This window comes from Nannobrachium achirus (genome assembly GCF_963921795.1).
Source record: "Nannobrachium achirus genome assembly, chromosome: 8".
Classification (NCBI taxonomy): Eukaryota; Metazoa; Chordata; class Actinopteri; order Myctophiformes; family Myctophidae; genus Nannobrachium; species Nannobrachium achirus.
The window spans coordinates 42,060,825-42,080,869 of NC_137817.1; the positions used below are offsets into that span (position 1 = coordinate 42,060,825).

General features: G+C 44.1%; 1 protein-coding gene across 1 annotated transcript; it reads left to right on the top strand.

Moving 5' to 3' along the window:
• Nucleotides 1-275: 275 nt before the first annotated feature.
• LOC308290116 (prolactin-releasing peptide receptor) lies at nt 276-8,914 on the top strand (the record flags this gene model as incomplete). The annotated part of the gene is made up of 3 exons (XM_080731891.1): nt 276-657; nt 1,841-2,241; nt 8,543-8,914. Exons 1-3 carry the CDS (start codon nt 312-314, stop codon nt 8,912-8,914), a joined length of 1,119 nt encoding a protein of 372 aa, XP_080588017.1. The 5' UTR covers nt 276-311.
• Nucleotides 8,915-20,045: the final 11,131 nt, after the last annotated feature.

Genomic DNA, 20,045 nt, shown 5'->3' on the forward strand with positions numbered 1-20,045 from the left:
TTCTCCTGTTCCGATGGAGACGCAACTTAAGGCAGATCTCGTTTAAAGATTTCCACTCTGGAAAGAGTTTTAACTTTGTTGCGTTTTCAACCCCAGAGAACGCTGTTGTCGTCAGTTATGTTGCAGTTTTCTATAGAAAACGGTGTCGTCTGAACAGCGCCTTGGTGTGTGTGTGTGTGTGGCATGTCTGCAGGGCCATGGATGTCTTCATGGAAGAGGAGCTGAGCAGGACAACGAACAGCAGCCATGAGCTCAGACTAGAAGACAGCGGAGGCGGAGGAGGAGGCCTCAACGGCAGCGACCCCCTGGACATGTTCTCCGGCATGGAGCTCCTCCTGCGCTTCAAGCCACTCTTCCTGCCCCTCTACTGCCTCCTGGTGTCAGTGGCCGGCGTCGGCAACGCCCTCCTGCTCGCCTGCATCCTGGCCGACAAGAAGCTCCACAACGCCACCAACTTCTTCATCGGAAACCTGGCAGCCGGCGACCTGCTGATGTGTCTGAGCTGCGTGCCGCTGACGGCGTCCTACGCCTTCGACAGGCACGGCTGGGCCTTCGGAAGGCCACTTTGCCACCTGGTCCCGCTGCTGCAGTGCGCCACTGTCTTCGTGTCGGTGATGTCCCTCACCGCCATAGCCGTGGACCGCTACATAGTTGTGGGTGGGCAATTCTCGCTATTTTATTATTTCGACTAAGGGTTAGGAGTAGGTTTTAGGGTTATGTTTAGGCATAGTTTTACTGAGGTTAGGGTTAGGATTTGGGTTAGGTTTAGGCATTGTGGTTAACATTCACCAGGTTAGCATTCACCAGCGTCGGCAGATTAGCATTTCACCAGGTTAACATTCACCTGCATCGAACAAATGGAGCGTCTAACAAATGTTATGTCGGAATATCGACACGCTCCCAGTGTGGGTAGGAGAAGGACTTGAAGTTAAAAGGACCACTTCATATAATCGTCCTCCTCACCAATCCTCATCATAATATGTTACCATTTGTGTCTAACTTGGTCTGTGTGTCAGTCAGAGGAGGGCTGTGTGGACAGCTCGGAAACCCGCCTACCAGTGACATGGGTAATCAAAGCTAATAGAAACAGCAGGCTTTACATTTGTGGAAAGTTAGCATGCTATAATAGAAGCCATTGTTCTTGTATTCATATTAATTAATTGTTACCTGCCTACCAACGACGTCACTCGTCGGCGGGTTTCTGAATCTGAACTGTCCACAGCCCTCCTCTGAGACAGTGTGAGTACTGAGTAGACAAAATTGGTACCATATTATAATGAGCATTAGTCAGGATCAATTACATGAAGATAGGTTGAAAATGGGTGAAGTGGTCCTTTAATGATATAGCGCTTCAGAAGCCTAATCATTATTATAACTATTCTTTTAATTCTATTAATTTATTAAACATACACCATGTGTACATGTCGAAGTGAGATATACATCCACAACACGCCGCTACATGTGGATGTAAGAGAAGGAAGCCAGGCTTGCCAATTAATTAGGCACCCCTTGGTGTTTTTTGTTTTGGAAGAAGTAGTGAAAGTAGCCGAACTATAAGCTCACAACAAAAATGACATAGTTGTCATTGACCATTTGGAAAAGTCAGGGAATTGAGTTCATTGCTCTGCTGGCGGCATGCAAAAGAAATATGCGAGATTGGCCATGAACAGGAAGACAGGATTGAATGCGATCATGTTTGCAATGATGCATTATTTTTTCTTTATTTTTTTCTTCTTTTCAATCTGTCATGAGGTTATGTTTTGTTGCAGAGATGACATTTGAATGCATTGGTTTGTGAATAATTGTATTTGTCTGTATCTTTCTTCTCTGGTTGTCTCAGCCCACCCGGTGCGGAGAAGGATCTCGGTATGGGGCTGTGGGGCAGTGGCTCTGGGCGTCTGGCTCTTGTCTTTGGTTCTGGCCGCCCCTCCTTCTCTGTTCATTAACTACTTGGATCTACGGCCCGTTGGCATAGACATGGTCGTGTGTGAGGAATTCTGGCCCGACAGAGGCAATCTGCGACTGCTCTACTCCTGTTTCATCCTCGTAACCTCCTATATGATCCCATTGCTGTCGGTCAGCGTGTCCTACTGCGCCATCACCATCAGCCTTAAACGCCTTTCCCTGCCCGGAGACCCTTCGTCCCAAAGCATGCGATGCTGGAGCCAAAAGAGAAAGAAGACATTTTCCCTGCTAGTGACATCTGTGCTGGCATTTGCCCTCTGTTGGCTGCCCTTGCAGGTGAGTCAAAAGAGAGTTTAACATAATCAACTGCTGTTTACCTAACAGGGTCCTAAAACAAGGGTTCCCAAATGTTCAGGCCAGGACCCCTCAAATTAATCATAATATTTGAACCCCCCCCCCCCCCCCCCCTGACAAGGAATTGTAGGTGTTTGACTCGGTTCCACAGCATCTTTCTTTTTTTCTCTCTAGATTTTTATCCCACGATTTTTGTAACTCATTTTTTCACCCGGTAACAACAGTCCTGGCCGCTACACTCCCTCTGGCCACAATAATCGTGACATGTACATTTTATATCGTCCACTCCCTCTGCCAACCTGGGGAGAGCAAGGGACTGACCTCATGCTTCCTTCTACGAGAAGTCCTAGCCTCTTCTTTTCACCTGACCGGGGGGGGGGGGGGGGGGGGGGGGGGGGGGGATTCCATGGTTGGACGTAATTCGCGTGGAAGGAACACGTTATTCCAACCAGTTCCTTTCCCCTCCATCCCCAGCTGGCCAAGGGGAGGCAGTATAGAGACCAGGATTACTGCATGTTTTTGTGAGGGTACCTATCCTAAGAGACACAGGGAGAACATGCAAACTTGCCCCCCAGCACCCAGTGTCCCCAGCGGGAATAAAACCCAGGACCTTCCAGGTGTGAGGTGACAGCGCTACCGACTGCACCACTGTGCCCCCAACAGCCACTTTCTGTGGCTTGTGCTTTTCATTAACTCCAACCGTATACCAAAAATATTAATAATACTGCTCCATATCCCTATTAAACCTGTATGTAATTACATCAGTCTGGCTGCCTCTTGTGGAGTATTTGTGAATATCCCTCACTACTTGGCTAACATAATGGTAGGCTATGCGAGAACTGTGCCATTCATAATTTTAATTTTAATCTAAAAAACAATCTCTTTTCCACCAGAAACTAAAATACAGGACGTGTTAAACCATGTACTGAGGTTCAAGTACTGTTAATTATCATCTCTTAGTTTTGAGTGGACTTTGTCCATCACACCAAAGAAAGAATTCTCCATATCCAACCATTCGTAGCTTTAACACAGTCGTATGCTTTATGTGGATTCTGTCCATGACAGCCAGCTTTTACCTAGAATTTCATTCAGTCACTCAATAGTAGCTCAATAGCCATTCAACTCAATAGCCATTCAACTGATGATTCATGAAAGAACAAACCTATTTTCTCAATGTCAAAATCAAAGCCTTGCAACATAATTTGTATTTTATCAAACACCAAAAATGCGTAAATGGAGTATATGAACTAGAAGCAGTGCTCTTCCAAGCACAGGTCTCCGCCAGGTCAGGTAGGTTATTGTAGACTCCTGGTGGCGCTATAATAGGCCAATGTGAAAAGGTTGCCATGTCTTCCTTTCACGGCAATCGGACGCTGCATGGGCACTGCTAAACTGTGCACACACACTCCCTGGATGCCGGCTACCTACCTACCTACATACGCTACCTACCTACCTACATACGCTACCTACCTACCTACATACGCTACCTACCTACCTACATACGCTACCTACCTACCTACCTACATACGCTACCTACATACGCTACCTACCTACCTACATACGCTACCTACCTACCTACATACGCTACCTACCTACCTACCTACGCTACCTACCTACCTACATACGCTACCTACCTACCTACATACGCTACCTACCTACCTACATACGCTACCTACCTACCTACATACGCTACCTACCTACCTACCTACATACGCTACCTACATACGCTACCTACCTACCTACATACGCTACCTACCTACCTACATACGCTACCTACCTACCTACATACGCTACCTACCTACCTACATACGCTACCTACCTACCTACCTACCTACGCAGCCAAACACAGAACTTGTGCGCTCTGCTGGCGCAAGTAATAATGGACAATTCAAACAACATCAACCAAAGAAGGAAAACAAAACAAAACAAGTAGCAATAACACAACAAAAACAATACATAAAGCACATGAATGATCATTACGTCATAGATCTGTTATAATGATGATTAGTCAAAACATGAACAGGTAATCAGTCTCAAGTTGAGAGGGAGTGCAAATGCTGCTTTTCTTTTCTGGATGGGCATAAATAATCAAATAAGCACTGCTCTACAATGTCAGCTGGTGTTTTCAATATATTTGAATTGAGAAAGGTCTAAGGTCTAAATCTCCCCAATGTATTTTCCAAAGTCCTACTGTATGTAAGTAGTTGCCTGAATATAGTTGTAATGATAGAATCTATCTCATTTAATCTTCACTTCCAAGGTTGGGGGGTCTTCCTAGCATGAGATTACGTTTTCCCAGTCAATCATGTTTATCTGTTGCTTAACTCTGTCAATCGGTTATCTGTTGCTTTTAGGCTCTTTGGAGCAAGTTATTCCATCATCTCTAATCAGGTCTCAAAATCACAAACAAATAGAAATCCAAGCAGATTCTGCCATTACTGAATTCATTGACTTAAACTTCAACATCACTTTTAAGGCACTGTTTCCCAACCAATGGGTTAGGACACAAATTTGGGTCACGGACGCATTTTTATGGATCATGAGTATTATCTTTTATATTATTTCAAAAGATTGTATCTAAAGAATTTCAACAACATAAATGTTTAAGACTTATAAGAAATAGTGAAAATATGTACAAGCTCACAATGCATTGCATCGTGAAAGGTTTGGGAACCCCTACTTTAAGGACTGTAGCCTTCATTTTGTATGTAGAATATAGAAACCTTCGCATCTCAGCAGTGTCAATAGAGACTGACTGACCTTTGTTAGGTTTATATTAGTACAATTAAAATAAGAATGAATACAAACCTGTAAAGTCTCTGTTGAGACTGAGCACCTCTGCACCACACCTTCAGGGGCGTCACAAGGGGGGGGGGGGGGGGGGGAGAGTGGGACTGACTTACTAGGGCCCAAGGTGGAGGGGCCTTAATAATTTTATACTTTAACCATTAAAAAATTACAGATATACAAGCTCACGGCGAGCTTGTATATGCTTTTTTTTTTAAAGTCGTGAAAATATGTGCAAATCTTTAAATATATTTATTTTTTGAGAAAACATTTGTAACTCAAATTATGCTTCTGGGGGGTCCCACTCCCTGGAACTAAATAGTCTATTTTGAGATGGGGGTCCGTGGCTAAATACATATAATTTTGGGGGTCCTTCACATAAAAAGGTTTGAGCACCACTGACATAGAAACACAGGTTTTTCAAAAAACCCTAGAAGGATTTGAAATATTCAAAGACTTGCACACATTTTCAATTTTTTTCAAAAATAGCAGATCTACAAGCTTGCACTGTGAGCTTTTATATCTGCTATTTTTCAATAGTTAAAGCACAAAATAATGCGTAATAATGCGTTCCGAGTCAAAATGGGTTAAACCCCCTCCCCCTATGAAGAACATTCATGGGAGCCCGCAGTGAATCCTTGTACCCAGGGCCCAGAATTTGGTGCGACACCCCTGCACACCATGGAGGGATATCGACAGGCCATGCACATGGTAACCGGTAACATGGTAAACTCCAGGAAAGAGGTCAAGTTAGTACAATACTTAGATGCTTAGATACTTAGAAATGAATGTGTACAGATGGAGAGAGAGGTGGGGAGAGAATCTCAATGAATGAGGGAAAAATATAGTAATGGTCTAATGGAAAATGTAATGAAATGAGAAAAAAAAAAAAAAAACTCAGTTGAACGGTGTTAGTTCCGCTAATATCATCTTGCCCGGCACGGAATTATTATATCATTATGCACCCCTGGTCACTGCAATGATTGCAAATGTTGTTCCATCTGTGTGTACACGAATTATTAGGGCCCTAATAAACCGTGGAGATGCAATGAGGTGGAGGAGATTAGGATTTGATCATCATGTTAATAGCAATGTTTTTATGCAAATAGAGATGAGAAAAAAATAGCCAAGGTCGAGTTCTACAGCAGCTTCACTGGCTTAAAAGTGTTGCTTTACTACAGTGCTATTCAGTTAGCCTGATACTTCAGTCCGCTCATCACCACCCCCTGTTGGTGGGTGGTGTGTAGTGTGGACTGAACCCGGAGATATTTTATTTTATTTCAAGCGCGCCTAAAGAGCGGGCGCTGTGAGCATCACAATCACAGCGGGCGCTGTGATTGAATGGGCCAATCAGGGCTGTAGACTTGAGGCACGTGGTAGGCTGCTCCGGTCCCAGCCCCCTCCCTTCGGAGCTGTTCTGCCCACGTGAGAGTCCGTAGTGGATTCTGATTGGTGCTCTTCTGCCCACGTGAGCCGCTAGTGGACTCTGATTGGTCCGTGAAAACTGTCATGGCGGAGTCAGACTCGACTCGAATTCTTTTAATAAACTATACAATAGTGCCGTTTCATTACGTTTTAATACCATTTTGCACTAACGTAAACATGCAGTCATATAATATGTTATGAGAAATAACGTATTTTTGTAATGTCACGCTACGTCGCCGTCGGCGACACACGGGGCTGTGTGTGTGTATGTGTGTGTGTGTGTGTGTGTGTGTGTGTGTGTGTGTGTGTGTGTGTGTGTGTGTGTGTGTGTGTGTGTGTAACGTCAATAGGCTTTACCCCGCCTCCGCTGAAGTAGAATCTCCGTCCCCAGGCTCAGACTCAATCCCAAAACGAAGTGTGTGATTGAGTCTGACGCTTGCAGTCAGGCTACTATTCAGTAGCCTGCAAACTATACATCCTATGACCCATGCCAAACCCAAACAGATATCAGAAAGAGCTGGGGAGTTTATCAATAGTTTTATAATAAACTAAATTATTCTGATTAACCACTTACTGTATGTTATACTTTGTCATAAACTACAATTTACAATTTAGCAGACTTAATCCACAGCTATTTACAATAAGCACCCACCAGGGGCGGCATAGCTCAGGGGTAGAGAAACTGGTATTAGAGCACGAAGGGTATAAATCCCGAAGGGTTCCCAGTTCGAATCCGGGCTCCCCCTGAGTTAATGTCGAAGGGTCCTTGGGCAAGACTCTGAACCCCTAATTGCCTCCGGTGAGCAGGTTGGTGCCTTGCATGGCTTCCTCCGCCACCGGTGTATGAATGTGTGTGTGAATGGGTGAATGTAATGCACAATCTATGTAAAGCGCTTTGGATTAAAAGCGCTATATAAATGCACCATTTACCATTTACCATTTTATAAGCAAGGACAGCACAAGGTAATACATCAAATGCATAGAAATCAGTCTATAATCTGTACAAACTATACACACTATGCACACAAACTATACACACATTACACACAAACTATACACATTACACACCCAAAAGAGAAATTCGATCTCCTTATAGGATCCAAACTAGTGAAAATAGCAGATCTACAAGTTTACAACACATTGCGATGCGAAGCCTTGTGAGATTGTAGATCAGCTATTTTCACTATTTCTTAAACATTAGTTTAAAAAAATAAAATGTTGCATTGTTTTGGAATACATTTTTCGAAAATGTTTTGAAATAATAATTTAAAACGAAATGTAGGAAACAAATTGTTCCGTGGCCCAGAAATGGGTCTCGGCTCACTGTTTGGCAATACATAACAACATGCTATCTCAATTACAGTTTAGCCTGTGCATAAGCCTGCAAGTTATGGTCGAGGCTATGACAAGTGCTACGGCAATAAGTGCACGCCGTGGTCTCCCCGCAAACCACTAAAGATCCCAGTTTAATCCATACTAGTATTCCTGCGCTAGATGCAGGGACGTGCTGGCCATTGGGAAAAGCGGGACAATTCCCGAACGGCCGGTTCATTCCCGGCCGGTCCAGGCCGGCCATTAGGAAAATAAATAAATAAACAGAGGAATGTGTTGTCCCACCCTCCATAAAAAGCAAAATCCGTTTCCAGTCCTAAACCGGAAGCACCTTCTTTGGAGCACTTAGGAAAGGCCGATCGGCGATCCAATTTGTATTGTTGTGAATTCAACAGGGATGGGACGATACGTGCGATATTATCGTTTATCGTGATAAAAAGCACTCGCGATCGTATCGTGGAGATTTAATTGATCGTGATATCATCTTCCGTCATGCACTGGGATCAATTCACCTTTTATTTGCTGAGCTGCATATCCGGTACCACTTAAACCCTCTATAACTTTACAAATGTCTATGCCAAAAAATTGCCGATATACAAGCTCACTTGTGAGCTTGTATATGACATTTTCATATCGTCCCATCCCTAGAATTCAATCTAATTAATCGAATAACTCGGGAAAACTCTGTTTCACCCCTATATGCAATGAAGTATGAAGTAATATTCCCTTGCCTTGGTAGGTGCTGAACCTGATCCTGGACGTGGACCCAGACTTCCACATTTTGGGGAAGCGCTACATCAACGTGTTGCAGGTGTGCTGCCACCTAGTGGCCATGAGCTCCGCCTGCTACAACCCTTTCATCTACGCCTCGCTGCACAGCAAAGTCCGCGCACACCTGAGGAGGTCCCTCTATTCCTGTCGCAGCCGCCTGGCCGCCGCCGCCGCCGGAGCGGGAGCCGTCCCGGGGGAGGAGGGGACCCCGCTCTCGCACTTCACCTCTCGCAACACCACGCCCACCACCTGCCTCAGCCTGCTGTCTAGGGATTCGGCCAGGAAGACCCCTGCCCTGACCCTCGATCCCCCAGCGGGTGGAGCACAAAGCTGTGTGTGACAGATTCTCAGGATGTATTGCAGGACCAGCCAGTGACAAACATTAGTTTAGAGACTCGTAGATCCTGGGCACACTGTGGGCGCTGGGGATGTGTTCTCTCCTCCGCGTCATCAGCGCCCACACCCTAGGTGGGGTTGACAAAAGGTCCTTTCTGTGTGGAGTTTGTATGTTCTCCCCGTGTCTCCTAGGGTAGATACCCTCACAAATACATGCAGTAATCCTGGTCTCTATAATGCCTCCCCCTGGCCAGCCGGGCGCCTGATGGAGGGGAAAGGAACTGGTTGGAATAATGTGTTCCTTCCACGCGCTACGTCCAACCCGGGGAAGCTCCCCCCGTCAGCTGAAAAGAAGCGGCCTGCTCTCCCCAGGATGGCAGAGGGAGAGCAGAGCCCAGGATTACAGTTTAGGCAATTCGCACTGGGTGAGAAAATGGGTTACAAAAATCGTGGGATAAAGGTTTTAAAGAGAAAAGAGACTCGTAGATCCACTATTTGTGCTATTTGTTTGGGGGCGAAAAGAGAAAATGTTTGAAATCAGATTAATCTGCAAAAAAGTTGCATAAAATAACTAAATTTGAGGTTAAATGTGAACATTAGCCTGTTACCATTATGTGACATGACATGTTTACTTGACGATTAAATTCTGCTCAAGTAATTGCCATTAACGATTTCTGTCACGTTTCTGTCAGGCCTAGCTAGTGAGGCAATTATGAAGTGTCAAGTGAAGCTGTGGGGGAAATGAAAGTCAGATGCAACCTACGTATGGTGTGGTTCAGCATAATGGACATGAAGTCATTCTTCAGTAGCCATGTATTTGCCTAGAATTTTCATAAAGATGTCTTTGTGGACACTGAACAGATGTGCATCTTAACACATCGACTGCCCACCAGGAGGCGCCAGTCATCCCCTCTGAGTGCCCCCATAGAGCATCGCAGTGCGGTGTCGGAAGTAAACAACCCATTCATTTTCACCATAGCGTTTTTCATTATCAGCCACAAAGTCGTAGCAATTCAATGTACACTTACCACTAGGCTGGTGGTTGTAAAATGGTTCTATATGCTCCTGTAGAACCCCCGAGTATGTATGCAATCACTCTAGTTTTAGTAAAAACACGTTTTAATCAAGATCACACGGAGAAGAACTGCATTTCCCATACTGCTAAACATGTACATCCGGTGAAATCGACGTCTGTGATTGGTCTAGCTTCTTCTTCTTTCATGTATCTTGCGGTTACCGCAGAAGTAGCTACTGCCCCCTGTCTTCCCGGCGGATTATTGCACGTCAGCAGAACTCCGTGAGCGATCGTCTTTCTTTTACAAATATGATGCACTATGTTAAGGATGACGATAAGAGCGTCCACAGAGATGACAATCACTACATTTCAGGCCATATGCTGGCCTGGATAACTAAACTGAGCGTGATTTAAGGGCTTTATTTCAGGAAACAACAACAACATTCGCAATGCATTCTGGGAGTGTAGTTTCCGCAATTTTAAAAATAATTATGTACACAGTCTTGTACCCTGCCCTTTTCTCAGCTTTCTAATTAATCTTTGCATTAAAAAAAATGTGAATATTGACATGATCCCTCTCCAGCCGAGGTGGCTTTGTCCAAGGCTTAAAAACGTTTAAATAAATACTTTATGAAATGTCTATGGAAGAAATGAATGCGGAAAACGCTTCCGACACCAGAGTGAGGACGGGGTGGGGCTTCAACTGCGATGCTCTATAGCACTTCCATAGAAGAATACGAGGCCCTGTTGCGTCAATGCATGCGTGATGACGTCACTTGGTCACATGAGCGCAGACAGGATGTTATTGTGTAACTTACTGTATGGGCTAGTGTTGATCATAGCTGTTCACTGCCCATCAAAATTTGGACATTTTGCCGCACGCGGCCACAGTTTTAGCCATAAAACAAACATCGGAGATAAAGGGCTTTAAAGATGGGGAAATGCATTGGAATATACGGAGAAAAGCGCGGCACTGAGTGCCACGCTGCGAGCTTGTATATCTGCTATTTTTTTTAAATCGTGAAAATGTGTGCAAGAAACCTATGTTTCCATTCCATGTCAGTTGTGCTCAAACTTTTTCATGTGAAGGACCCCCAAGATGATATGTATTTGGCCATGGACCCCCATCTCAAAATATTTAGTTCCAGGGACCCCCCAGAAGCAAAATTTGAGTTACAAATGTTCGCTTAAAAAATATATATATTCAAAGATTTTCACACATTTTCACGACTTTTCAAAAATAGTAGATCTACAAGATCTACAGCGCGGCACTCGATGCCGCACTGTGAGCTTGTATATCTGCTATTTTTCAATAGCTAAAGTTACTAGGGCCCCTCCACCTTTGGCCCTAGTAACTCAGTCCCGTACTTCCCCCCCTTGTGACACCCCTGAACAGATGCATGCAATCATCTCCTTTCTCTACCTTTCCACTCCAGATTTTCTGAGTTACCTTAACTCACCTCTGAGTAGTCTTTTCTATGCATACTATGGCACTCTTTCAAATTATGTTGCTTATTTTTTTATTGCAGACATCATCACTTGACATGCATTGCACTGAACTCTGCTAAGCAATGTTGTGGTCTATACCAGTTGTTCCCAAACTAGTGAAAACAGCAGATCTATAAGCTTACAACGGGCCTCTTCGCACCGAAAATATGCGTTAAGGAAGAGTACTCGTTACTGACAAAAAGAACGGTGTTACAGTAACGCATTACTTTGCAACGACACGTTAGTCACAACACCAGTCATAATGGTTTAGACACCAGTGTTAAAGGGATATTTCACTTAAAGAAATGTAAAAATGGTCTACTCATTTCATCGTCTACTCTTTTGTGAGCCCCCCAGACAGTTTTTAAGTTTTTCAATTCAGTATTTACATATTTGATATATTTTTTTATCAGACACGCCCCCTTCCTAATACAAACCCATTGAAATTATTGTTTTGGGGGAAAAGATTTTAAAAAAATAGGAAGGGAAGTATGATGATGAATATCAAATATCTAAATTCTGAATTGAGCAACCTAAAAACTATCTGGGGGGCTCACAAAAGCCTGGGTAGACAATACAATGACATTTCTTTTGTGAAATATCCCTTTAATTTAATCCTTTGCACAGCACTTGGACGTCAAATCAAACATAGGCCTATTATAATGTGCACGAGAGGTGGGCAAATCTGTTAAATTAGATTTGAACGACAGGAATTCAATGTGTTTTTCAGAGGTAGGCCTATTAGTACATTAATTTAATAAAATAAGTTACTAGAATAAACGAAATTCTTTTTATTGACAATTCCATTTTACAGGTACATACACCATGATGCAAGTAAATTAGGATTTTAGTAAGTTGTGAATTGCTTTTCCGAAACAGTCTGCTATTAATCTAAACTCTTTTTTGTCCGTTGTACTTGTTGCAGGGGACACGCTACTTAGTATTCTATCAGCAAACACAATAAACTTTCACGCTGATTGTGATTGTGTTTGCTGGTCACGGTTTTCACTAAAATGTCACGTAAACAAGCTGCAGGAAAAACAATTCGCAACTAGCTGTTGGCAACCTTTAGCACTGTATAATAATTGGATCGCCTCTCTACCTACAGTATTTTGGGTTTCGGTCACATTGCCTTTTTGAATCTCTGAAGGCATCTCACAATGAAATGTATTGCCAAATGTATGTATTGTTTCTGTGGAATTTTGTTTTGCTGTGTGGGCTCAGTTCACGCTGCTACACCAATCAGCTTACACAGCTATGTGCATACAACCGCCCACAAGGTCGAACTTCGTTGGCAACGTTATCAACGTTAGTTGCTTACACACAGAGCACATATGCATATTAGCACATCACTGGTGATGTTTGACTATGTATGCACCACATACTATTGCACCACAAAGGCATTACAAACAAGGCGTCAGACCTCTCAAAACAAACTGGTCAGGTTACTACTTGAACTCACCTAATCCTTGCTCATTGTGCTAGGCTGGGGTGGCCCAGGGTAGAGGACAGAGTACAGCAACTTGCAATGGGCCTGGTCTTCAAGATACTCAAGAGTACAGAGACAAGTACCTGTCAAACTACTTCGATAAATAAAAGACGCGCACAGGCACATCACCAGAGGAAGTCCACTAATCTCGTTCAACCCAGAACATGGGGTTAAATTAATTCTACTGCTATGCCACCAAAATGTGGAACGTCCCACCAACAGCAACAGACTTCGTAAAGTGTGACTCCTTACCCTCCTTCAAAAACCGCCATAAAAGAGCACCTGTCTGCAATTTGTAAACTAACGCCAGGGCTCCACTGCAGCCATCGGACGTTGCGTCATCGTCAACGCATGGAATGTTCCCTATTTAATCAATGAAGGGTGCTGCATTGCCGACGTTGCGCTGCGCTCAGTGACGGCGTCCAACCTCAAAATTCGCCCCGGTTCATTTTTGTTACGCCATCCGGCGCCAGCACAACGCCGTCACGACACCTGAGTTGCAGTGAAGCCCTGGTGTAACTGGGTAAAGTCTAAGCCTAACACCAGAAATGACCCGTCCCGCCATCCCCAACTGTTTACTGTACAGTATACATGTATGTTTTATTGCTACTAGTGTTGATGATGTCTTGTATATTATTGTATATTATTGTATGTCTTTAAATGTCTTGAAGAATTGAATACACAGGACCACATTGGAAACAAGCCCTTAGGGCTTTTTGTCTCCGCCAGGGTGGAGGGAGGTAGATCAGGCGCGGTTCTAGCCCTGAGCAGTAGGTGGTGCTTTCGCGCGCGCGCGCGAAAATTGGCGGTTTTTCGCGGATTTGATCGCGTTTTATTCGCGTTTCCGCGGTTTATTTCTTTGCTAAACAATCGGGAGAGGCACATTACTCTTTCCCTTTGCCTCTCCACATGCAACAGCCAGCAAGATAGACTATAGTAGATGGAATTCTTGTCCAACACTCCAACAGACAGACAACACCAGTGTCATATAATCATTCAGTTCCACTTCCAAAAGCTTTTCAGTTAATCTACTTAATTTTACACCACTCTGTCTACTACAGCACGCATGGTGGTATTGCTTCCCAAACGTTTTAGCCCGTGAACAAAGAGAAACTAAACGCAAACAAGTAAAAGTGAAAATAGCCAATCAAGCTCACAACGAGTCGCTTCGCGCTGCGTTGTGAACTTCTAGATCTGCTATTTTCGATTTAATTAACATTTGTCTCAGCGGACAACTTTTGACATCAAGAAAAGAGTTCGGCATAGGCAAGCTGCAGCAGCAGTCAAGTGTACTAGTACTCACCATCCAGAAGAATTATATTCCAAAACCAGTTGACAACAATCAACAGCAGATCGAGCAGCATATTTTGTCCTGTTTGTGTTTATCCATTTTCATACTGGACCAGTCAGTGAGCATTGCAAGATGACGCTGAAATGGACTGCAGACTGCGTCCCCGTTCGCAAAGTAATGTGTAGGCTAAACTGTTCTGATAATACAAATTGTTTTGGCTGTCCATTCATTCATCATGTATAACTTAAACTGCGCGCTAGTAGGCTTCCAAACCGATGCAGCTTAACATAACAAACCGACAACTAGGGCCAACCCAGCAACTATCGTTTCCTGTCTTACTTTCACAATAAAGTGTCTCCGGCTTACTTCCCAATGCAGCTTATTTCACGCAGATTATTATTAACAGGAAACAGTGTAGCTTAACCCGTGTGTTTTTGTGCAACCAAGCGTGCATGGGAGAGAGAGTGATGAGGGTGAGAGAGAGAGACATTGAGAAACAGAGAGAGAGAGAGAAGTGCCGTTTTTTCTCCGTCTGACCGTCTCTCTCCCGATTTTGCTAGCCGAGAATTACTGGTGCTAGTCCAGAGAATAGGGGTGCTTAAGCGGCCAAAGCACCCCCCTAGAACCGCCACTGAGGTAGATCCATCCTGATTGGCTGAGATTTGCTTCCAAAGTTTGCCGGAGTTGTCCGTTTTGAACAAAATTCCTCAAATCCTAAACGCAGTGTGTGATTGCTGTAAAACTTTGCACACACATTGCCACTAGGCCGGGGAAGAGATGCAACCCTACATTTTTCGAATCGGCCTTATGGGGGTACTATAACAGGACGATTTGTGTTTTTACAGATAAACATTACAGTGCACGCACACTCCCTAGAAGCCAAGGAAAAAAACCTCTGCCCTGCATTTTTCACATCAGCCTTTTATAACACCACCAGGAGGCAGGTTTTTGCAAAACACATTAGGCTACTCCTACAGATTTTTTCCAAACATCACGCAAATTATAACACATTATTATAAATATATATTTTTTATATTACTCCTACACTCCAGTCCAAAAACACTGGAATCCACAATGCAAAAGGAAAGTGGAGAGGCCAAAACAGACCTGGAGAAGATCAGTCCGATCACTCAGATTCCGGGGTGTGATTGTGATCGTGATTTTGTCCAAACATCACGCAAATAGGTACACATTATCTAGAGCTATATACAGTACATGTGAATAAGATGATGCTTTCATATTCCATTCTGATTGGCGAATTTTGAATATTGCTGGCCCACAATAACCTACCTGACCTGGCGGAGACTTGTGTTCCGAGGAGCACTTTTTCTAGTTGTGCTAGCACCATTGTATAATACCACTGTACTATTTGTAAACTGTAATAATAAAGTATTCACTCAATCAATCAATGTGTAGACAATCATTCATCAAGAGATATATAGCCCAACATAAAAGGTTTCATTCACAAATTTCACAGCTAGTAACTTATTTTAGGCTATACATAGCTAGATTACAGGAAGTCACACCATTATTATAGACTGATTACCGTAAATCACCAGCATACAGTACTCATGTTTACGCGGTGTGCTAACAGCAGGATCTCTCTCTCTACTCTATGTGCTATGGTAACCAGGGTTACAGAACTAAATAATTGTGTGGAATCAGAAGCAGCACAGAAAAAAGCACTGGAAAGTACAGTTCAATACAAGGTCTGCTTAGAGGATTTAAACCCAAGGAAGCACCATTGGGGTCCTTTGTACTTTTAATTATCAACAGCCTGCATCACCCATTACCAATTTGTTTCATGATGCAAGTAATAATGTATTTTAAGTAGGCTATGCCAATGAAAATTCAACAAATATGCTATACACTTTGTAATGATTATACAGTAGGCTATCTTTTAATATTTAAAGTTGCAGTCTCCACAAAATATTGCTTTGCTTCACAAAGAAGCAATATGAAGCAGGAACTATAGCGCCAAAACATTCCAGCTGGCTGAGAAGGTTTCATGTGGTTTCTGAACTGCTAATTAAGTATTCATTCAATCAATCAAATCAGTCAAGAGTATCACGGCAGTGCTGCTCCTACCTGTCCAGCAGATGTCACTCTGCCCTCCTGGTGAGTTATGGTTCCCTCTTGAAAATTAGATGCTAAGGGGCTGTCCCTTCAATAAAAATCAGAAAATCTGAAATCATGATCCGCTCCCTCAACTGTCATGCGTTACATGTGCAAATTGTGTTCACCTGTGTTCTGTTACTAGTCCCTGTGTGCACAGAATGATATACAGTAGCCTACATGTATGGCAAATATATAGTGCTATACATAGATTGTGCATTACATTCACCCACACATTCATACACCGATGGCAGTAGGAAACCCATGCACAGGCAGGAAACCATGCTCATCGGGAGCAATTAGGGGTTCAGTGTCTTGCTCAAGGATACTTCGACACTGACTCTGGTGGTCAGAACTGGGAACTTCACGGTTCCCATCCAGCCGTTCTACCGGCCACTCTATGTGTATGTCTGCTCTCATCCCAACAATATAGGCCTATCCCTCTTTGTTGTCACTTTCTGAACTTTTTGCTAATTTCTTCTTTTCATGTTTATATCCAACAATATCATTTTCATCGCATGTTTATATCCAACAATACATTTTTCATCTCTATGCCACCAAAATGTGCAATGCCCTACCAACAGACATCACAAGAGTGACTCCTTACCCCTCTTGTAACTGGTCCTTGTAAAGTCTAAGCTGTATTCATTCCATCAATCAAACTTCCATTGGCAGAATCCTCCATTTAATTGCCAGAACTACATTTCAAAACAAACACCAGCATCTCAACTCAGACCTCATCCTACAACACTGGTGTTGTGAGGACCCAAAGATTGGTGACCTGCCACCTGCCTGTTTTAAATACCTGTTGCTCTCATGATGTCACATTGACCTCTACTTCCCTCTAGGGGCTACACTTTGAAAGATCAAGTTGCATGGTAGCTGTAGGCAACTGTAGGCATCTCAAAGGAAAAATAAATCTGTATTTATACAGGCTTTTTGTGAAAAGTTTACAGGTTTATATTAAGACAGTAGGCACCTTACAGTTTATCTATCTAGATCTCTTTATCTATTGGTGCCATAAACCAGAGCGGCAGCTCGTCACTCCCAAAGCTGCATCATCATAAATCACATCCTCTTCCAGCTCTGTTTCTCCTCACATCACACTCCCATCTCTCTCATTTTTCATGAAGAGTCACCTCCAAAGCCTTATGTTCCATCGCACCATGATGGCAACACGTTGTGACTTGTGAGCTTGTTGGTCTGCTATTTTCGACATGCAACACCGCCATGTGACAAAGTAGCTAAACTTCATAGAAAAGTAGTGGAGTCAAAAGTGTAATATTTGTCTTTTGAAATGTAAAAGAATATATAGTAAAGTGGTGTTGTATAAACCCATGAGGATTGGGCACTTTGTGTGCGAGACACGAGAATAAAATACAATAATCATATCAAATCAAATGTAATGGGTTGAAAGTAATTAATAAAAGAAATAGGCTACTCAAGAAAAGTACACTTGTCTACTGTCCACCACTGCCTGAAAATGCCCACTCAATAGAGTAATAAGACTCCCTAATCGGGAGATAAGCGACCGCCACAAATAGGGCAAAAATTTGTTTTTCCAAAATCTTCCTGATCCATGTTGATGACATGAGTGTAGACATACTGTGTGGTGATTTTCGTGATTTTAGGGCAAAATCTGTAGGGGCAGTGTCCAAAAATGTGTTTTTAAAAATCGGCCTGAAGGTGGCGCTATATGGGACAGATTCATGTTGATGGGATGAGTGTAGTATGTGCGTGATTTTAGGGCAAAAACTGTAGGAGCAGTGTCCAAAAATGTGTTTTAAAAATCGGCCTGAAGGTGGCGCTAGAAGAGGGCCATGTGAGAAATGAGGGGTGGGGTCTCCGCGTTGCCTTGGTGGACGAATAGGTACCGGCCCCGGCTCTCCCGGACGCTCCTAGCCCGAGTTACGGCATTTTATGTGAGCTGCAGTGGTCCTCCACTGGGGGCGCCACCACTTTTGCATCCGTTCTGGAGCACCAGGAGTGGGTGGTCCCCAGGAATTCCCCGTGAGCAGCCCCGTTGGGGTGGTGATTTTTGCACATTTGGTCATTTTTTACACCTGGGGGTCTGGAGCTCCGGGGGTCCTTGGAGGTTGTAGTTTGGCAGGTAAGGAGTGTGTGTGCAAAATTTGGCATGGATGGGGGCAACGGTTGTGGAGATATGAGCAGGGCAAAAGTGTGACGTGTGACGTGTGACAGACAGACGGACGGACGGACGGACGGACGGACGGACAGACGGACAGCCGGTGGAGGTTTTGATAGTAAATGCGACCTATGGTCGCAAATATTGTTCGACAAACCTTTTTGAACAAATGGTATATTTTTGAGCGGTGCCTACCGCTCCAACATTTAACCGAGTGTGTATGTCTATCTGTCTACCAGTAAGACTCCCTAATCGGGAGATAAGCGACCGTTAGGTCGCAGCGTGATTTTAGGGCAAAATGTGTAGGAGCAGTGTCCAAAAATGTGGTTCAAAAAATCGGCCTGATGGTGGCGCTATATGGGACATCCATATTGATGAGATGAGTGTAGACATACTGTGTACAGATTTGCGTGATTTTAGGGCAAAATCTGTAGGAGCAGTGTCCAAAAATGTGTTTTGCAAGAATCGGCCTCATGGTGGCGCTAGAAGAGGGCCATGTGAGAAATGAGGGGTGGGGTCTCCGCGTTGCCTTGGCGGACGAATAGGTACCGGCCCCGGCTCTCCCGGACGCTCCTAGCCCGAGTTACGGCATTTTATGTGAGCTGCAGTGGAGGGGGTCCTCCACTGGGGGCGCCACCACTTTGGCATCCGTTCTGGAGCACCAGGAGTCGGTGGTCCCCGGGAATTCCCCGTGAGCAGCCCCGCTGGGGTGGTCATTTGGTCATTTTTGCACATTTGGTCATTTTTTACATCTGGGGGTGAGCTCCGGGGGTCCTTGGAGGTTGTAGTTTGGCAGGCAAGGAGTGTGTGTGCAAAATTTGGCATGGATCGGGGCACCGGTTGCGGAGATATGAGCAGGGCAATAGTGTGACGTGTGAGGTGTGACAGACAGACTGACGGACTGACGGACTGACTGACTGACTGACTGACTGACTGACTGACTCACAGTTTGTGGAGGTTTTGATAGTAAGTGCGACCTGACGGTCGCAATAATGTATGTCCATAAGTTCATATGTATGAGCACGGCCTCAACAGCTGCAACACGGCTAGGTGACCTACCTTCAAGAGGCGCTGTTGAGTCAGCCTAAAGGCCACTTTTAACCAAACAGATTCGTGGCCGAATCGGCGGCGGATAGCGGCGGAAAGCGTCTGTTGCCGAACGGGAGCTCATCGGTAGGTTTTCGGCAGCGGGTCGGGAACGCTATCGACCAGTATCGACGGAAAACTGGAAGACTGGACTTGCTCCGTTTTGTAGAGTCGCCCCTGGATGTCGGCGAATTGTAGCGAGTTGTAATGGACCATTAGTTTGCTACTGCTGCAGCAAAACCAAGCCTAAATAAGCCAGAGACATTTTCCCGTTGCACATTTTAACTAAATAGCATATTCACAATCTCAACTCTCAATTTCCTATACTAATCAACTCCAAGGCAACGCTAGTAATAGTGATGTGTGTTGTTTTGGTGTGAGGAGAAGTAAACACCGGACAGGAAGCATCTCCGCTTCTGCTCCCCGGTTGCCAGATTCTGTGAGTTAAACAAGCGACCAGGTCTATGAAAACAAGGCCTAAAGAAGCATCCAGTTTCACCTATTG